The 20,121-nt window shown below is 54.3% G+C and overlaps 1 protein-coding gene across 1 annotated transcript in view; it reads right to left on the bottom strand.

Annotated features, from left to right (window-relative positions):
• ARHGEF17 (Rho guanine nucleotide exchange factor 17) overlaps positions 1-20,121 on the bottom strand; it is a 56,396-nt gene that overhangs the window by 9,166 nt on the left and 27,109 nt on the right. The window contains exons 2-9 of the mRNA XM_063094081.1: positions 10,776-10,853; positions 5,678-5,860; positions 3,393-3,509; positions 3,082-3,174; positions 2,691-2,867; positions 2,291-2,341; positions 1,923-2,032; positions 1,749-1,834 (exon numbers count right to left, since the gene is read on the bottom strand). Coding sequence (XP_062950151.1) covers positions 1,749-1,834; positions 1,923-2,032; positions 2,291-2,341; positions 2,691-2,867; positions 3,082-3,174; positions 3,393-3,509; positions 5,678-5,860; positions 10,776-10,853 — 895 coding nt within the window. The remainder of the gene's footprint in view (positions 1-1,748; positions 1,835-1,922; positions 2,033-2,290; positions 2,342-2,690; positions 2,868-3,081; positions 3,175-3,392; positions 3,510-5,677; positions 5,861-10,775; positions 10,854-20,121) is intronic.

Consider the following 20,121-nt stretch of genomic DNA (forward strand, 5'->3'; position numbering starts at 1 on the left):
CCCCACACTGCCTGGCAGGAGGTGTACACTCTGGACCAGTGACCCCAAAATGGTGCTGTCCCTCCACCTCTGGGCCAGGACATATAAGTCTTGATATCAAGGGAAAGGATCTTTTTGCTTTTTCCTAAATGAGTTTTTCTGTTTTCCTCCAATCTTGTTTATATAGTGTTATTGGTATAAATAAATTTAGTCCCTCAATGGAGTCATGACAGCACTAGAAGAGAAACGGATTCTGAGACTGGCAAGCAGTATCTGAGATGGCCCTGCAACCTGGGGCCCTGTGAGGGTGAGGGCAGCCTGTTGAAGAGGGGGAGGGCACAGAGTTGTAACTCATATGGAATCACTCTGGACAGGAGTCTGTGGTACCATGTCTCAGGAAAGAAGAGCGTGTGCCGAGTAGACAGCAGTGGCATGTATAGGACAAGCCCAGGCTTGGAATATCTCTACTGTGGTCTGAATGTTTGTGTCCCTCCAAAACTCATATGTTGAAATCTCATCCCCATCATGTTGGTGTTAGGAGGTGGGGTCTTAGGGAGGTTACTAGGTCATCTAGGTAATGAGAGCAGAATGCTGAAGAATGGGATTATGCCCTTATAAAAAGGCCTGAGGCCACTCATGCCCCTCCTGCCAAGTGAGGACACCTAGAAGGCTTCATCTATGAGGAACGGGTCCCTCACTGTACACCAGATTTGCTGGTGCCTTGATCTTGGACTTCCCAGCTCCAGAACTGTAAGCAATAAATTACTGTGGTTTATAAATTATCCAGGCTGGGACCAGCCTGCAGCTCACTCGGGAGAGTGTGGTGCTGATAAATTATCCAGGCTGTGGTATTTTTGTTATAGCAGCCTGAACAGACTAAGACAATCACTTACTCCTTGTGAGAGAAATGGTTCCACCCCAACCCTCACTGCCTGGCAACCATGTTTTCTTCCATACAAACTGCCCCACGCCTGGCCACAGCTGATTGGACCAGAGTGGCCACCTCACCTAAAGGTGGTCATTTAGTCAACTGGCCTGTTCTCTAGTGAGATGAGTTGGAGTGATAATAATAATAATCAACTTGTGTTCCTGCATACGTGCTCCTGTGAGGCAGGCCTGGGCTCACCTAGGGGCTAAGCAGATCCCTCCCTCCCCCTTGGGGCCAGGTTCTAAGTGAGTTCCCCTGCAGGTGAGGCTGGAGACAGAGCCTGGGCCAGATCACTGGAGTTAGGAGGAAGCAGAGAAAGCAAAGAGCAACGAGAACAGGGCCAACGCCCAGCAAGAGGGGAAGAAAGAGAGTTAGAGGAGAGTTAGGAAGAAAGAGAGTTAGGAGGAGCAGCTCAGCTCCTGACAGGCTCAGCCCCAAAGAACATGGATTATCCCACTCAACCCTCTGCTTGTACTCACTTGAGTGAGTGTCTTTCTCTGTGTACAAAACCACTGAACCAGAACAGTGCAACATCATCTAATATTAGGCGCTTAGATGAGCTTGTACAGAGGAATCAATGGCTAATTAGTTATGTCTGCTTTCCCTGCACCACCCCCTCCACCTGCTGGCCTAGTCTGTGCCCTGTCAGAAGGGGGTGGGTGTGGACAGTCTGGTCTGGCTCCCCGGGCACCAACTGGTGTGGTCCTTCATGACGCCCTCTTGTACTGGATGGGAAAGTGAGGCCCAAAAGCAGAAAAGCACATGGACAGGCAGCCAGACTGGCTGGTGCTCAAGCCCTCCAGGAGGCTTCTCGGAAGAAAAGGCCACCAGCCAGCCCCACCTTTGATGATGGCTGCATCTTCCAGCGGCAGCTTCCACAGCATCTTGTACTTGCTGGCTGTGTCGATGACGCTGGCAGCCGTGTACCTGTGGGGAGCCAATGGGGCGCTCTGGCCAGGGTGGGGGGACAACTGCTCCGCCGCCCACTCCACCCCAGCTCCGCCCTGCCACTCACAGGCTCATGGAGCTGCGCCTCAGGGAGCCTGACTTCCGCTTCAGGGTGGTGCAGACGATGAGGTCCGTGAACAGGAAGAGGGACCGGTCCTTCTTGCCACTGATCGCCTTCTGTGGGGCCCGAGGCAGGATTCAGGCTGGGTGGACATGGTACAGAAGCCCACCCACCTGCCCACAGTGTCCAAGGGGACAGCGAGGCCCAGGGAGGGGTGAGGGCTCTCCCAGGTGCTCAGAAAGTCGGAGCAGAGTTGGGACTTGACCGGGACTCCTATTGGGGTGGAAGAGCAGGAGACCCGTGGGCAGCAGGAATGAGAAGAACGAACAAAGTGGGAGGTGGGGACAGGTGAGCAAACATGGGACACTTCTTACCACTTCAATGACCATCTCCTGCCTCAGGAACCGCCGCAGAGGGGCCTGGAGCTGTGGGGCAGAAGAACAAGACCTCTTGAAGGCTAGTTATTGATTCCTATCCCCTCCATAAATCCCAGTGCCCCTCGGGCCCACTCTATGGGGTGGGCCAGCAGAAGCAACATCCTGTCCACCCTCCCAATTGTGCTGCCAGGCCATGGGATGTGGTCAGAGACAGACACGGAAGAGGACACAGGGTGGAGATGTGTGATCACAGATGCCGACAGACTCAAACACAAACACACTGCAGACCCGCTGTGGACGCAGACCCAGCCACAACTCCATGTGACCACAGATGCAGACACTGAGGCTGAGCAGACACAGACGTGTGCGGGGCAGGGTGGGATGGGGCAGCACGCACATCCTCCATGCCCTCGATGTGTGCCTCGATCTCCTGCAGCACGCGGGCATGTCGCTCTGCCTCCTCAGCACTCCGCACGCCCTTGTTGATGCGTTCAGCCACCTGCTTGATGTTCCGCTGCGCATCCAGCAGGAGTGGGTGGTCCGGGTGGTCTGCAGGTGTGTGCTTCAAGAGGTCCTAGGGTGGGAAAGAGGACCAAACCTGTCTGCTTAGCTGCCCCTAGTACTGCTGGAGCAGGAGGGACTATGGGTAGACACCAGAGAGGGCTTCCTTTCCTACCTGACCCCTGGAAACCCTAATGCCAGGCTCAACCAAGCAGGGGCCTCAGAGCCCCCACTATCCCCTCAAGCCTCCAGGCTTTGCTCACCTGCCCACCCAGCCCCATGCCTACCTTCACAAGAAGCTCATAGCGTGGGATCCGCTGCACGGGCTTGATCATGAGGTCGGATAGTGCCTGCTTCTCCTTGTTCTCACGCATGCTTTGCTGAAACCCGAAGCAGGGTAGATAGGCACCCGTGTGAGAAATGACAAGCCAGGAAGGGTATATCCAGGGACAGGCCCCCAGCAAGCCCTCCTATTCAACCCGAGGCCAGAGGCTGGTCCACTGGCTAGGGCTATGGTGGCCAGGCTGGGAGGTCCTGGGTCCTCAAAGCTTGCCCAAGGTGAGGAGCACCTCCATCCCCTTGCCCTAGCCCACAGTACCTCCAGGAACTTGAGAAAGGCAGGCCTTGCCTCCTTAGCCACACGTACAGCGTCCTTTGCATTGAGGAAGTTGTCGATATAGGCGGAATAGATGTTTACCAGGACATCCTTGGAAAACTGTGGGTGAGGAGGCAGGTTAGGGACCCACAAGGTGTCCCTCACCCCACCTCACTCTGTCCTGGTTTCCACTGATTCATGAATCAACATCTTTTCCCTCCAACTAGAAATGATAGCCTCTAAGCGATTGGGCGTGGGCTTCTGTCTTGTGTCTCTAAGTGTGTACGTGTTGTTATATGTGTGACTGTGTGATTAGGCATGTGTGCATGTGTACACACATATATACAGGTGTCTATCTTATGTTTATGTACGTATGTATGTATGCCTGGGTGTGTCCTGTGAGCTCAGACCTGGTTCTCTCACTTCCAACTGGGCGTTTCAATCCACAGGTCTCCAACCCCACCAAGTCAAGCCAAGCACATTTCCCTCCTCCTCTTTGAGTGACACAGACTCATTCCAGCCACTTGGCCTTTGCTCATGCAATTCCCTCCACCAGGAATGACCTTCTCCCTCTACATCTCACCCTCAGGGCTGAGCTCCAGTTCTGCCTCCTTCAGGAAGCACTCCCTGCTCTGACCAGGGCTCTGCCTGATACTACCCCTGACCTCTGGCTCTCCCAATCCCCCAGGACAAGTTCTCCAATGAGAACTACCTCACCCACAGTAAAGCTTCATTCAGGGCAGGGTATACAGCTAGTGGCTGATCGGCTAAAGATGGAGATTCTCAGTCAGAAGCCTTGGCTGGGAGTCAGGATACCTGAGTTCCTGTCTCAGTTGTACCAATGATAGGCTAAGTGGTGTAGTGGTGTTTCTGGTCCCTCTGGGCCTCAGAGCCCCTGCCTCTCTAAGATGCCAAAGGTCCCTGGCTCTGGACGGAACAGGGAGGAAGACAGCCCTCATCAACCACCCCCGATCCTGGGACAGGGCATCCTGTGCTGACCCCTCCCTAGGGCTTCCACTGCAGCCCATGGTCAACATCAAGGTCTGGGGGGCCTAAGCCTGGTGACACTGAGGATGATGGGCTGGAGATGTCAGCAGGGACCTCAATCTGAGCTGGGGTCCCATCACCCCTGCCTGGTCACATCAGTGTCCAGGTCAGCAGGGACATTCTAAGTCCCTTTTAGGTTCAAGGACCCACCCCACATCATAACACATTAAAACACACTCACATTCCACAAAAATAGATAGGATTTTGGTTTTTGCTTGTAAAACTTTTTGGAAGGATTTTTATAATTTTGCTTTTAAAATTATGTGGCTCTGAGTAACCACTTAGTTTGCATTTGGCTATGATTTATCAGTCATCATCATGCATTCTTGGGAATTCTGGCCAAATAAAACATAACTTAAAGTTTTTCAAGTGTAATTATATTCTTATAAATGAACACTAAATTTAACATTGAAAGAAAATGGCATGTGTTGTTTTACAGACATTTAATTAAATGTTTACTGGTTTTGCTTTTGCAGTTCTTTTTGAATTTTGAGGCCCTTTTTAAAGGTCTTGATCATTACTGCAGGACCTTGAAAAGCTCACAGGAGAGGTCGGCCTGTGGCGAGAGGCAATGTGGGTAGGGTAGAGCCTGGGCGCTGGAACCAGGTTTCCTGGGGTCGAATCTTCCACCACTTACTAACCATGACTTTGATCAGGCGATTTATCTGTCCATGCCTCAGTCATCAATTTTAAAATCATGGCCATAATTACACCTTCCTCCTAAGTTTGTTCACACATATAATGTATTTAGAACAATGCCTAGCACATAATAAGTGCCAAATAGTGTTAGCTATTATTATTGAAAAACTTGATGGGGAAAAGAGCTAGTCAAGATAAGGCCAGTGTCAACATCAAGCCCAAGTCCAGGGTCAGGATCAGGGCAGTTGTTTAGATTCAGGTTAAGTGAGGGGTTGAGGTCAGTACCAGCATCCACTTGAGGTCTGGGTCAGCGTCAGCAACAGCCACTGGGGTTGGGTCCAGGATCAGGGTCAGTGTCTGGCTGGGATTGGGGTCCATGTCAGAGTCGGGCCAAGCTCTGGGGTTGAGCAGTGTCCAGGTTCACGTCCACCCAGGGGCTGGGGTCAGTGCCAATGTCTGGCCAAGTTCTGGGGTCGGATCTGGGATCAGAGTCAGTGTCCAGGTGGGTTGGGGTGGGATGGGGAGTCCACGGCAGCATCCAGCCCCTTCCAGGAGGGCCCCAGCTTATGGGGTCTGGCAGCAGCGGGCAGTGAGCCACTCACCGACTGGACGAGCAGAGCTCCCACCTTCTGCTGGGCATGCCAGGTCTGCACGCAGTGCCGCACCTGCTCCAGGAACTGTTCATGGTGCTCCAGGAGCTCGGGGATCTGGTCAAAGATCTCGTCCACCAGCGATGGGTCACAGAGCAAGGAGTTCTCCGGCTGCTTCAGTGGCTGCATGTAGCCCTGAGGGACCCACAGGGTCAGTGCAGGACCTCAGAGAGATGGCACCCCCGCCCCAGCTGCACAGGTCCCCGTGTGAGTGCGTATGGAATCTCCTGGGCCTGTGGCTCAGTGCCCTGCCTCCCGCATCTCCCTCTTAGACCAGGAGCTCTGGGAGGGAGATGGGAAGACTCATCCCCATGCCCTCACTGCCTAGCCCAGGGTCTGGCACAAGATGGAGTGAGGGGGCTCAGGAAAGGTTTTGGATGCATGAACAAACAGAGCTTCAGTGAGGAAAGCAAGAAGATAGGGCTCCCTGGGAGAACCCCACACACTAACTCAGCAGATATTTATCGAGCACTTACTATGTGCCAGGCACTGTACTAGGAACTGGGAGACAGCAAGGAACAAGAAAGACCCAAATCCCTACCCTGATAGAGCTTAGAATCTAGTCGAATGAAACACACAAATAAAAGAAGTTAAAAATAAAGCACCTTTCATCAAATCTGAGATGCACCTCTATTTTCATTTATCTTTAAGAAAAAAACTTGCTGCCAATTAATTATGATATGCTACCAATTGTAGGATGTACCATGACTTCACAGACGTTAAAATGTGAGGGTTGTGTGTCTTAGAATCAACTCCATGTGGAAATGACATGGTAAATTAAAAGGTGGCAACTGCTGTAGAGAAGATAAAGCGGGCAGGGCCGTGGGAGGCCACATGGGAAGTTATTTGAGGCTTTTAGTGACACTATCTGAACATTATTTTAACATTTTCAGATCTATGAGTCAGTCTAACTAAAAGTCCCCTCCAATCTGCATTCAGTGGTGTTCCTGGAGCCTGAATAGCCCAGCTCAGTGGCTGGCGCTCTTAGGGACAGGTCGCCCTCTATTGGTCCAAACTGTAATTACAGGCCAAAGAGACAGGAGGATGGTATTTGAAAAGCATATGTGATGTTACAATAACATTTATATTAAACATTTAGAAAATCTGGCTTGTTTTGTAAAACAATATTGAGAAAGTCAAGCTCAACAGAATCCTCTCGGCTGGTTGAGGATTCTGAAAAGGGCAGGGCTAGCGGTGAGGAGACAGGCCGGCAGCCTCCCCTGACAGCTCTCAGGCCAGCATGAGCCAGCGCCTCACCTCACCTGTGTCAGGCTTGTCTCCCCACAAGGAGCGGGAGCTAAACTGCTCTCCTCTAGGTCCCAACGCTGACACAGTGCGAGGAAAGGATAAACAGCAACCCAGAACCCTGTACAGAACCTGCTACCAGCCAATACCTGAATTCACTCAAGAAATGCTCACTGAGCAACCGCTGTGTGCAGGCCTGCTGAGCACTGGGGCTACACCGGCGGGCAGACAAACCCCTGGACTCGTGGAGCTGACATGTGAGTGGAGGAAGGCAGAAAATAAGCATAATAAGGGCAAGTAAATTATTATGCAATCTGCTAGAAGGCAGTAAGTACTATGGGAAAAAAGAGCAGAGTAGAGGGGCTCAGGGTGCTAAGAGAAGGGGTCTTGGTCAGGGTGGTCAGGGAAGGGGGATTTGTTAGCTGGGAGCGTGGGGCTGAAGGCAGGCCCAGAGGGTGAGGGTGACACTAAGGAAAGGATGTAGCCTTAGGACTCGGGTTCAAATCCCACCTCCTTCTGGCTAACCACAAATTACTAATCAATTTGTGGTGGCAGTGATCACTGGGAGGTCACATCAGGGCTTTTGGGTCTAATCTCAATTTGAATACCATTATGCTTCAGGCAGTGTAGACTATGGGGTGAGGACCTACAGTCAGACTGACCGGACTTCAACCCAGGCTATGGCCCTTCCTAACTCTGTGACCTCGGACACAATGCTTTACTTCTCTGTGGGATATAGTGAGGTTCATATTGACTGACTCATGTAAAGCACTCAGAACAATGGCTGGCATATATTAGGCACTCAATAAACGTCAGCTACTACCACTTACTAGATGATGACCCTGGGCAAGTTTCTTAACCACTCTGAGTCTCCATTTCCTCGTATGGAGAAGGGGATTATAATATACAACTCATAAGGTCAATACAAAGATTAAATGCAACTTTATTTTATCTATCTGTTTATTTGTTTGGGCAGCCAGCCAATAGGGGGATCCGAACCAGTAACCTTGGTGTTACAAGGCTATGGTCTAACCAACTGAGCTAATCAGCCAGCCCTAAATGCAACTTTATACATGCACACAGGTAGACTTGGAGGCAGTATGCTACGTTATACACATATCTTTCGTAATGTGCCCTCGAGGCAGATACATTATTATCCCCACTCTACAGGTGAGGAAACTGGGGCAGAAACTGGTTACGTAACTTGCTCTAGGTCACACAGCTGGTCCTGGCTCCAGAGTCATGCTCCAGACCCCTGCGCCACACTTCAGTCTTCCTTCCCACACTCCAGGGCTGCCTTAAGCGACAGTCCTTGAGTTCAGGTGACACTCTCCTGCCCACCTCCCCCCATTCCCACCCAACACTCTCTGTTTGGCTTCCTCCACCCACGCACAGTCCTGCACACCTTCCACGTGTGCAGCCGTGTGCTGGGCCGGGAGATCAGGAGGCAAAAAGACATGTCCAGGCCCTGCCTGCTCCCGGCTCCCAGGGCCCCCGCCTCCTGGCTGCAGACAGGCATGGGCGGCGTCAGTGCTTTTCACCTTCGCCCTGGGAGACAGGTATGATTAGTTACACTTTGCAGGCGAAACTGAGGTCCAGAGAAGTGAGGTGATTGGGCTAGTATCACCCAGCAAGGAGGCAAATGACTCAAACCCTGCACTGTCTGACCCTAATGCCTCCAAACTCTCAGCTAGGGATGGCAAAGGACCCCCTCAGGCCCCTGCGTGTCTAATCCTCCTGCCCAGTATCCTGCTGGTGTCCCTCCTATGGCTTTCTGTAAAGCTAGGCTCTGCACCTAACAGCCTTCAGGCCCTGTATGGCCTAGTCCTGCCCCCCACCCTGCAGCCACCCTCGCCACCTCTGTTCTGGTTTCCTCCAGCCTCGCAGACTTTGCTCCTGCTAAACACACTGCTTGGAACAATCCCCTTGGGGCTCCCTCTCTGCTGAAATCCTACTTGCCCTCAGGTCTTGGCTAAACACCCCAACCTCAGAGAAGCCATCCCTGACCTCCTACACACACCAGGGCAGGCCCCTCTTCTGTGTTCTCAGCTCCCCATGCACTTTTTACAAAAATAAAAGCAGTGCATTTTTTGTGGTAAAATATGCATAATATAAACTTTAGCGTGTTAATCACTTTTAAGCATTTCTAAGGTACAGGTCTGTACACTCACATTAAGTACACCCACAATGTTGTGCGACCATCACAACCACCCTTCTCCAGAACTTTTTCATCTTGTAAAGCTGAAACCCTGTACCTGTTAAACAATAACTCCCCCTTGCCACCTCCCCGGGTCCCTGACAACCACCATTCTACTTCTGTCTCTATGACAGTGCCTACAGTTCAGGTACCTCATATAAGTACGACTATACAATATTTGTCCTTTTGTGACTGGCTTATTTCACTTAGCATAATGTCCTCAAGGCTGTAGCATGTGTCAGAATTCCCTTCCTTTGTAAGACCAAGTAATACCCATTGTACGTCTGTACCCTCCATGCACTTTTACACCAAGTATGATCTGTCTGGCTGGTTACTGTCGGTCTCTGCCACAGACCAGGAGCGCCAGGAGACAGGCCCTTGTGCTCACTCCAGGAGACACTGCCTGGCACACAGAAGGGGCTCATTGTGGATTCATGGAGTAAATGAATGAATGAATGCTCTGGATGTTCCCTTTGCTCTCACTCTGCCCGGGTGGCCTCAGCAAACTCACCCTCACTCGCAACTGCCAGCCCCACTTCAGCTCAGATCCATGCTGTCTATCCCAGGCCCTAGACCTGCATGTGCATCCAGGATCCGGACCTTCTCAGAACCTACTTGTCTGAACCTCAACTCACCATCTTGCCCCAGATGCCCTCCTCCTCTCTGCCCCACCTTTCCTAGGCCAGGAGCCAAACATCATCCCAACTTCCCCACCTTGCCCCTCACATCCAACCAGTCACCATGCCTGGCCTGACCAGTCTACCTCCTAAGTGTCTGTACCCAGCTCTCTCCCTGCAGTCTCTGCCCTCGCCTTATCTCAGTGGCCTTGGCCTGCCCTTCTGCCTCCCACCTCCCCAGCAGTCACACAGACTTCATAAAGCCACACTTGTCCCTTGCTCAAAACCCTTCACTGACTCTCTAGGGCCCCCAGTAGAGTGCAAACCCTCCTCCCGGTGTTCAAGGCCCCACAGTGTGGACCCCGCTATATCACCCCCTTGTCCTCCATGCTGGTCACATGGACCTCTGGATGCGCTGGGTCCTCTCCTGTGCTGAGAAGCCAGCATTTCATCCAGGGAACCTTTCCTGACCTCATGCCCAACAGGTGCCCCTCGATGCTTCTAGAGTGCCCCATATACACAATTATGTCCCTCGCCGGACTGAGATCTCCTGCAGCAGGGGCTTGCCTCTCTTATTCATCCCTGTGCTTTCTGTACCTGAAGCAGGGCATGCACACAGCATGTGCTCAACGTTTAATTCCATCCAACTAATATTTCCCAGTCAATGAATGAAATGGAGGGGGGAACACCAGAGGAGGCTCGCAGATCTCAGCTCAGGTCCAGGGCTGCCGAGGGAGGTGGAAGGATAGTGGGGCAGGGACTCCTGCCCTGAGGTGGCTTGGCTTGGCCCATCACCATTCTCTAATGCCCTGGAGAGGGCTTCCTCCTCCTCTGGCTGGCCACATTGGGGTTCTCCGTGGAGTGGTAGTGTATCCCAGGGTCACAGCTCTCAGCCTCAGCCCCCGTCCATGAAATGGGTTTGCTCCTGCCTGTCTGACAGCCTTCTAGACTCAGAACGGCCACTGTCAGGGGCCTGGGCCATGAACCTCACCTGCATCAGGGTGCGCAGCGACTCCACATAGGACTGCTCCGTGTCCAGCAGAGTCATGGTCACGTGCTTCCGCATGTCCTATGGGGACAGGAGCAGAGGGTGAGTAGTGCCTTGTTCCCCTCAGACCCCGTCACCTGCAGCCACATGGGGCCCAGAGAGCTCATCCATACCCCCTCTCTGGCCTTCAAGGCCTGCCCTCCCACCACCCAGGGCTCCCGGCTGTTTCCCCAAAGCACCCTGGATCTCCACTCTGCCAGGCCTTCGCTCAGGTGCTCCCCCTGTGCGGTGGATTGAATTATGTCCCCTCAAAACTTACTGAAGCTTGAATTGTATTCCCACACGTTTTATGTATTAGAAACTTAGCCCCCACTGAGACTGTTAAGAGGGTGGGAAATACTATTATGGTAATTGAATGGTGGAGCCTTGAAGAGGTGATTGGATTGTAGGACCGTGCAGTAGTGAATGGATTAAAACTGGTGGTCAGGGCCAGGGGCATGGTTCTGAGGGCTTTAAAAGAAGAGGAGAGTCTGTCTTTCTCTCTCTCTGCTTCCACCATCTTGCAATGTGAGACCCCTGGGTCACGGTCGCCACCACCAGATGGACTTTGGACTTCCCAGCCTCAGAAACCATAAGCAAGTAAACTTCATTTTCTTTATAAATTACCCAGTTCCACATATTTTGTTACAGCAACACAAAATGGACTAATACACCCTGCCAGGAATGCCCTCTCCTGCATCTCAAACATGCCACCTCCCCAGAGCTAGGCCCTCATCCTTCACCCCCACTCCCCCCTGCTGTGAGCAGACCTGGAGGTCTCTGGTTTACTTCTTGGCTTCTCTGCTGGGCTCTTGAAAAGGACTCTTAAAAAATCAATAACCTATCACATCTGCAAAGGATGATGCCTCCGGGCCTCTACCCACTCCAGCTGCCAACTCTGAAAAGCCCCCCTTCAGGTTCAGAGCTGTGGGGACATGTCCCACCTGGCTGGGCTTTGCATCATCCCTGAGAATAGACACTGTCATCCCCATTACAGATGAAGACGCTGCAGCCCAGACAGGTGAAGCTGGTGCCAAAGGCCACACTTGGCGGTGTCAGGGTTCAGCCACTCTCAAGCTGGATCCCAATTCTCTCATTTACAAAGGTTAACTGAGCCCTTCTGTGTACCAGGCACTGTTTTAAGCATTATATGCTACTTAATACTCCTGACCACCCTGGGAGATAGATGTTATTATTCTCTCCATTTTAAGGATGGGGAAAAGGCGACCCAGGGACTGATGGGACAGATCCTGATTATCTGATGAGATGAATTAGAGTTCCCAGGGGATGGCCCAGCATCTGCACCCACACCCCCAGGGACAGGTGCTCATCCCTGTCAGGGCGAGCCATGTGCTGTGGGAAGGCTTTGCTGGAAGCCAGCCTAGGGATACTGCCTCTGTGTTCAGCCTCCTAGGACTGAGCTTACCTGCTGCCCGTCCCCATCAGTCTTTATGCCTCTGGCCAACTTCTCTACCAGGAAGCCTTCCCAGATGGCACCAGCCCCAACAACTTCTCTTCCCTGGCAGAGACTCCATTCTAGGTCTCCTTGCTGACCCCTGAAAGTCCCTGGAGTGATCCTGGGCAAGGTGCCTAACTCCTCCAGGCCCCAGATCTCTGGTTTATTCTCCCCTCTCTGCTCTCTCCCAAGTCTCAGCTTGGCTCAAGCATCTGTCTGGACCCTGCCTTGGGCTCAAGCCATCAAGGCCTGCTGGTTCAAGTAGACACTCTATACATGGCAATGCCAGGGTGGGTGTCCATGTCCATGGTGCCCCTCTAGTCCCCATCCCTAGGAGCCCCTCAGGGTAGGAACGCCACTAGTAGGGCAGCCCTGGTCAGTGCTGTGCCTGAGGTCCACGTCTGCTCAGGGGACCTGAGCCCTAGGCCTGTCCAGCCTGCCTGATTCAGCCACAGTTCCTCCTCATTCCTGATTCAGCCCTTCACTTGTGGTACACCCACCTCAGGTCCCTCTCCCTCTGACCCAGGGACTCAGGGGTCAGGCTTGTCCCCCAACGTCCTACGATGAGGCACACTCAGAAAAGTGGGCGCCCATGCTAGACACTCAGTGGTATGAGGTGTGAATGAACTCCCTTGGGGCAGTGGGGAGGCTGGCTTGCCCCACCCTTGCCAGCCCTGTGCTATGAAGGGTAAGAAGGCACGAGGCCCTGTCTTAGAGACCCCAGCTACAACCAGACTGTCCATCCTCAGAGCTTCTGAGGCCTTTAAAAAATCAGGCAGCTTCTAGTAGGAGGTGTGAACCGGTGCACCCTCTGATGGAGAGCTTGGGAGAGCATCAGGGGCCAGAAGGGCCTCCCACGGAGAGGCCCAGATGCCCAGTCCTGCCCCTTCCACGCCCCTCAGGGCCATCTCAGCATCTCACAGACATGGCCTCATTTCAACCTCACACTTACAGCTCTGTGACTCAAGTGCTATCATCTCTATTGCACAGATGAGGAGTCATGTCAGAGGGAGACATGACTTGCCCAAGGTCATACTGCCAGTGACCAGCAGAGCCAGCACTAGAATCTTCAGCCACCTCATGCTGAGTGTTAGGGCCCCAGAACCTGGAGTTCTCACCAGACTGACCAGGCAGCCATGGCCACAGGGTCCCCAGCTCTGCCCTTACTGGCTACGTGGCCTTGGTGGTCACGTGACCTAATTGCCCTGTTTCTACGTTCTCCCTTATAAAATCGGATGAATAATTGCTCCCTCCCAGCACTGAGGAAGCAAGGCGGTGGGAACAGAGCAGCTCTGTCCGCACACAAGGGGTCCTCAATGTCCACTCTCATTCTGTTCACTGAGACTGCACAGGGAGCTCCCGGACAGCAGGACCAGGCCCAGTTTGGCACTGGGCCCCTCAGCCATCCTCCCCCAGCCACGGCTGGGCCCAGGGGCGCAGTGAGGGCCACGGTCAGGGAGACTTCATTAGAGGCAGGGTTGGCTCTGGGCCTGACAGCAGAGGGCTGGGGTAACCCAGAGAGGCTGACTCTGCAATGCCGCCATTCCCAGCCTCCTCCCTGCTGCACAGCACAGTGGCTGTCACTCAGCTGTCAGGTAAAGACACAGAAAGCAAGGCCAGCTCCCTGTCACTGCATCGAGTACCCTTCCGCGCGTGCCCAGACACGGGTGTAGTGTATGTGGGGGTGGGGGCACAAGGGAAGCAGGAGACAGACAACGCAGCTGTCAACCAGATCAGCAGGCCCACCTGTTCCCTGCAGGCCTGGCCTCCCCCCAGCACCCCTCAGCCCTCAACCACCCCATCCCCAGACCTTCACTAGAAAGGGCACTGAGGTGGGGACCCAGGGATACAGCAAGAAGACAGAGAGGGGCCTCTCCTCCTAGTATATGTGGGGCATCACGACCCAAAGACCGAGACTCTGATGTACACAGCATGAAGACAGAGACACATGCACGCAGAAAGAGGCCATAAGGGCAAGACACCTGGCACAGAAGCAAAAAAATGCCTCCAAGTGACACAGCTGAAAGCCAAGCCCTCCAGCCCAGCTTGAGGCAGTGGAGAGACACACAACACAGCACAGGGAAAGAGGACAGAACCACAGCCCCTACTGGAGCCAGGAGAGTGGAACAATCAGAGTCCAAGCCCAGAGAGACACACAAAGACATAAAAAGAGCCCCTAGAAGCCTGCCTCTCCCCTGCAGGGGAGTGCACACTGAGCCAGGAATGGGGACACCACTGCTCCTACCTCGGCAGACCCAGCAGGTCCAGCAGCAGGGAGAGGATGGCAAGGGGGAGCAAAAAAGACTGGGACCCCCGCAGCACATACAAACATCGGGGGGGCTGCCTCTAGACTGAGAGGAAGGCTGAAGAACCTTCCCTTTCTGAGCCTGGGCCCAGGATGCCCCTGGCCAGCCTCTTCTTCCACACAGGCCCATTCTGCAAGCAGAATGCCACCAGACCTTGACCCTCAGCGCCCTGCGAGGCACACAACCCCCTGCTAGGGTTCCTCACCCACAATCTCCTGCCGCCATCACTGCTCATAGAGCCCCCAGCTCCATGGACAGGCGGTTGGAGTGCCTCATCTGAGGTCCAGGCCCTGTGGCCCCGCATCTGCCCATGCCTCCTCCAAGCTCCCGGGCGGGCAGAGTTCTAGGCCGTGGCCCAGGTCCCTGGCTGCCCCTCCCCCTCCCTGTACCTGGGCCTCGCCGGGCTCCTCAGCGTCAGCGCTGCTGTCCCCGGTGGGCTCCCCGGAGGCGGCGGCGGCCGGGCCCAGATCGCGCATGTCTTCCAGCGCGATGGTGAACTGGGCCAGGGTCTTCACCATCTGCAGCATGCGGCCGGCCCGCCGCCGGGGCGGGGACGCGGGGCGGCGGCGGGCGTCGGGGAGCCCCCTCGCACACTCGCTCCCTCCCGGGGCTCAGCCGGCCGGCCGCGGCGGCGGGCGCGGTGTCAGTTCCGGCGTCAGTCACTGCGCGGCGGCCGGCGGGCTGCGGCGCTGTCGCCTCCTCCGAGCAGTGAGTGCGCCCGGCGAGCCCCGCGCGCGCTGCGCCGCTGGGGGAGGGGGTCCCCGCCCTCGGGGCCCCCCCGCCCGCCCCGCCCCGCCCTCCCCGCGCCGCCCCATCTCCCCCAACACGCCCAGGGCGGCCGCACCTCGCACCCGCCGCTCCCCACACGCTGCGGACCCACCCCCCAGCCCCAGGACACCAGTCGGCGCACACGCGTGGACAGAGGCGAGTGTGCGCGGCGACACGCACTTTACGTCGGCATCTGTACACAACGCGGGCACTGAACGCAGATTCTCACCGAGGAGCCACGGAGGCACACACGGACACGCACAGACCTACACAGAACTGGCCGAGTGCATGCAAACCTGCCTTGGGGTCTTGATCCCGAAGCACACGTGGGCCAGAGCCAAGTGCACCCACATCCTCATAGTCCCATACACACCTGAACCCTCACACGCGAACCTGACCCATCGCTTCGCGCAGTGACGCATGCTTCCGTGTTCACACAGCTATGGCCAGGCAGAAACTGACACACATGCCTAGGCACAGATATTTAGGGATACACATCCCTGGAAACTCCACACTGTCCTCCTGCCCAAGGGGGGAACACCGGGGCCTCATAGAGGGGAGAGACCATGGAAAGGGCCCACCTTGAACCATCCCCGTCCCTTCCCCTACCCTACACAGCTTGGCCTGTGTTTTGTACCTAGGACAGTCCTGGAGGGTTCCAGTCCTGTCCCCCTCCAGCCCACCCTCACCCCCCCATTGGGGAGAGGTTCTGGCACTTAATCACCCCCCCCCCCCACCATGCTCCAGGATGTCTCCAAGTAGGATCCCTGGAACCTACTTCCTCAATCCCAGGATGACGCCAGAACCAACCCCAGACCCACTTAATCAGGACTGGGGCAGGAGGGGGTGAACAACTTTGTTTTCCACTAGCTCCCACCCCACTTCGGAGGGCTCTGATGCACCCTGCAGCTATGCCTCAGCCATGGATAACTCTAGGCCCCCTCAGTGTACTGAGGGCTCCCACACTCACCAAGCCCCCACTGACTCCCTCCCCAAACCTATTTTCCCCTGGGTTTCCTGTGCAGTGGGGACATCCTGACATCACTCAAGCCAGATCCATCTGTCTACCCACCTTACCCCTCACTTTATATGCTCCAGCCACTTGTTTTAACTTCTAGAAACAGACCATGCTCTCTCCTGCTCAGGACCTTGGCCCATGCCTTTTCCCTCTCCTAGGAATGTTGTTCCTTTTTCTTTAAGACCAGTCTCAGTGCAAATGTCACCTCCTCAGGGAAGCCCTCCCTGATCCTCAGATGAGGTCGTGTGCACCTGCTCTGTGCTCTCAGAGACTCTCAGATTTCCATATCTTAACCAGGTATCACAGTTTGTAATTATTCAGTTGAGCAATTACTAGATTGATGCCCATCTCCTCCCAGGAGACTACAGGTTCCCTGAGGTCAGGTCACTGTCCCTTTCACAAGCCAGGGCATTGTGCACACGGTAGAGGCTGGCTAATGAACAAGCCCCCAGTGACTCTTCCTCCCTTCTCCCACAAGCCCAGCAGTCTTGTGCTCACGCGCCTTCCCTGGCACCTCCAGGGCACAGGATCAACCCCTCCTGCAGCCTCCTGTGGACTCACTGGATTTCCTGGTCTGAACTGGAGGCGGAGAAGGGCTTGGGGCCCCCCTGGAGGACCTTTGCTTCTGCCACCCCAGGACAGAGGGGTGCTCTGCCCACCCCCCACTCCCATCCAGCTCTCAACCAGGAGGGTCCACACTCCACACCCCCATCCAAGGGAATTATTCCTCATCCTCTCCAGAAAGGGCAGGCCATGGGCCTGGGCAGCACTGGCCTCCTCAGAGAGTCTGAAACATCCAGCAGTAAGACTGTAACTCTCCAACAGACAATCCCCACATAGTCAGCAATGAAAACAGGCACAGAAAATTCCAAGACAGTAGAAAGATGAAAACCAGTGTGACCCCACAAGGCAGCCCATCCCAGAGCTGTGAGCACAACACAGACAGGAGGTGGGGACGCTCCCAGGGGCTGCATTGGGGAGTCACAGCCCTATATTTGACAAATGCTTGGTAAGGCTGTGTTGCATAAATGAATGAATCAGTGAATACCCTTGGGTCCCCACGGGGCCTGGCCCAGAATAATTGTTCAGTGAGTTTGTTGAGTGAAAGAATGAACTCAGGCATGACTGCATGCTCTGAACAAACCCCGCCCAATGGCCTTCAGAGGAGATGGATTATGGGCTTCCCTGGGGGCGTGGCCTGCTCCTCCTCTTCCTCCTTTCAGGGCTGGACATGTAGGGGAGGGTCTGGAATGGCCAGACCAGTTACCTGAGTGGTGTTTTGAAAGGGAGGTGGACAGCCCTGGGGTTCTGTCCAGATAGGCAGGTCCCATGGATAATGCCACACTAGGCCAGTGGTCTGGGGGCCCCACCCCTGGCCCATTGCTTTATTACTATAGCCACTTCACCCACATCTGCCTTTCTGTCAGCATACCTCCTCCGCCATCTGACCCTCTCTCAAGCTACATAAGCTTGGGTTTCAATTTCCTCTGAGTGGTTGGGAGATGGTGCGTAGCTCAGGATTGTTAGGTACAGCCATTCCCTCACTAGCTCCAGCAGACCGGGCCCTGCAGAGATCAAAAGCCACCTTTGCTGCCATCCAGGAACTCCCAGACAACACAAAGGGCTTCTCTCATAGGGTTCAGCAGAGGAAGTCACCTCTGCTTGGAGGGAAAGTATTCAGGGAGGGCTTCCTGGAGGAGGCAGGTCCTGAGGTCTGTCAAGAGATCCAAAGGCATGTGGGTGCCCAGAAGGCAGTTTACTGGAGGACCCTACCCATGGAAGAAAGCAGGACTAAATGCCAAAGGCAGTGCTTGCTGCTGTTGCTTCATTAAGGATGGCTAATTAGATCCAAGCCTGTAGCCATGGCAATGGGGGCAGGGCTAGTGGGGCAGGGAAATAAAAGGAAGCTCAGAGAAGGAACAGGAGCACACAGTCGCTGAGTCAGTGTCCCGAGGGATCGCCCCACAACAGCACAGGTATCAGAGCCCTTCAGGATGGATCCCAGGGGCACTCCTGTGCAGGTGTGGTTCTGCTGCTGTTCCTCTGAGCTCCCGTTTTGGGCATTGATTTCATTTTCCTTTTGAGTATCTGCAGTTGTTTAGAGTGGGTCTGGCTCAGAATAGATTTTGCAAGTATACAAGGTGGTTTGTGAAGGCCTGCCCAGTCCTCCTCTCTACACCCTACACCCCACCACAAATACTTCCTTCCCACTTGCTCCTTCATCAGGGGAAGGCAAGAGACAGAGAGAGGAAAAGGGCTCCACCCCACAAGATCACCACCACCCACCCCAAGAGAGGCAGACTGGGTGCCCAGCTCTGTGGAACCACCCTTCTGCCAGCCGTGGGGACCATCTAAACCTCCCTGCCTGCACCCTGTGTGCAGACAACTTCCCCATCTCAGGGAATCTCAATACCCTGCTTACCCACCTCTAGACACACCACCCACTCTAAGCCCCACCAAGACCTCCTGCATCTGGGCACTGCCCACTTGGGGAACACTTGGCCCTGCAGCTGGTGCTGGACCAACTGGGGGACCAGTGAGGAGAAAGGACAGACATATAGATGGGCAAATGGACGGATAATGAGTAATAGCTGAATAAATGAAAGGAAGAAAGGATGGAATGTTGATAGAACAAATAATAAATGGACAGATGAACAGAATGATGAATTGATGACAGATGAATACGTGAATGGATGCACAGGCACACAGTTCAACAGGTGAGTAGTTATTTGAATTTTTATTTTATTCATTTGTTGATTAGTTCAATCAATACTTATTGAGCACCTACTAGGTGCCAAGCACTCTGCTGGGGATTTAAGGGTAAAGGCAGGAGCTGAAAGAGAATGACAAGTGCAATGCGGGTGTGAAGCAGAAAGCCGGTTCTGGGACAGCAGGTCTCATTGGGCTCCTGTGGGGTGGGGAGTGGTCTCCAGCCTTTCCCATCTTCACAGCTCTGTATAAATATTTGTTAAGAAAGCAGTTGGGTCCTGGAGCTGCCCAAACTGGAGCACTGGGAGCACCATGATCTCAGACTCCTCACCATCACTAATGCTGTTTGAACAGTTCTCAGGGGCCAGGTACCCTCACTGCTTTACCAGCCCTGGCTCCTTTAATCACCACAGCAGTCCTCCTTTGAGGGCTGTATTATTGTTACAAAACAGGAAACTGAGGTTCAGAGAGCCCAGTTGGCTGCCTCCAGGGCCTGTGCTCTTAAACCCCACCCCCTCCTCTGGGGGGAGGGCCCACTTCCACCTGCCCTGGCCTCCTGCACTTAGCTTGGCTTCCCCTAGCCTGAGCTCCCCCTGCCTCACCTCACCTCTCCCTACCTCCCCTGGCTGCCTGAGATATCTTTCTCCAGCCTCATTTGTTTCAAGACAGTGACATGAACAGGTTCTCCTGACCTAGGAAGGTTTGGATGGTAAACAAAATACTGTTTGCAGGCAATGCTAAGATCAAAAAGGACCTTCTTCCCTGGGAACCCAGCCTGGCTAATGGCCCAGACAGACTGTCTGACACTCCTGACCCCACCAATGTCCACGAGCATGGAGTTGGTACTAGATGTTCCCAACCCAACGGGCTCTCCATCTCACTGTCAGATGCTGTCCTCCTCAGGCCCTCAGGTTCGTCAATGAGATGAAAGTTCCAAAAGAGGGACTTGTTGGTATAGAGATTAAGAGGAATGCCCTGGAGCCAGACCACTCAGGCTCAAATCCTGGCTCTGCTGCTTACTGGGGGTGTGACCTTGGGCAAGACACCTCACCT

This window comes from Cynocephalus volans, chromosome 4 (genome assembly GCF_027409185.1).
Source record: "Cynocephalus volans isolate mCynVol1 chromosome 4, mCynVol1.pri, whole genome shotgun sequence".
NCBI classification, from domain to species: Eukaryota; Metazoa; Chordata; class Mammalia; order Dermoptera; family Cynocephalidae; genus Cynocephalus; species Cynocephalus volans.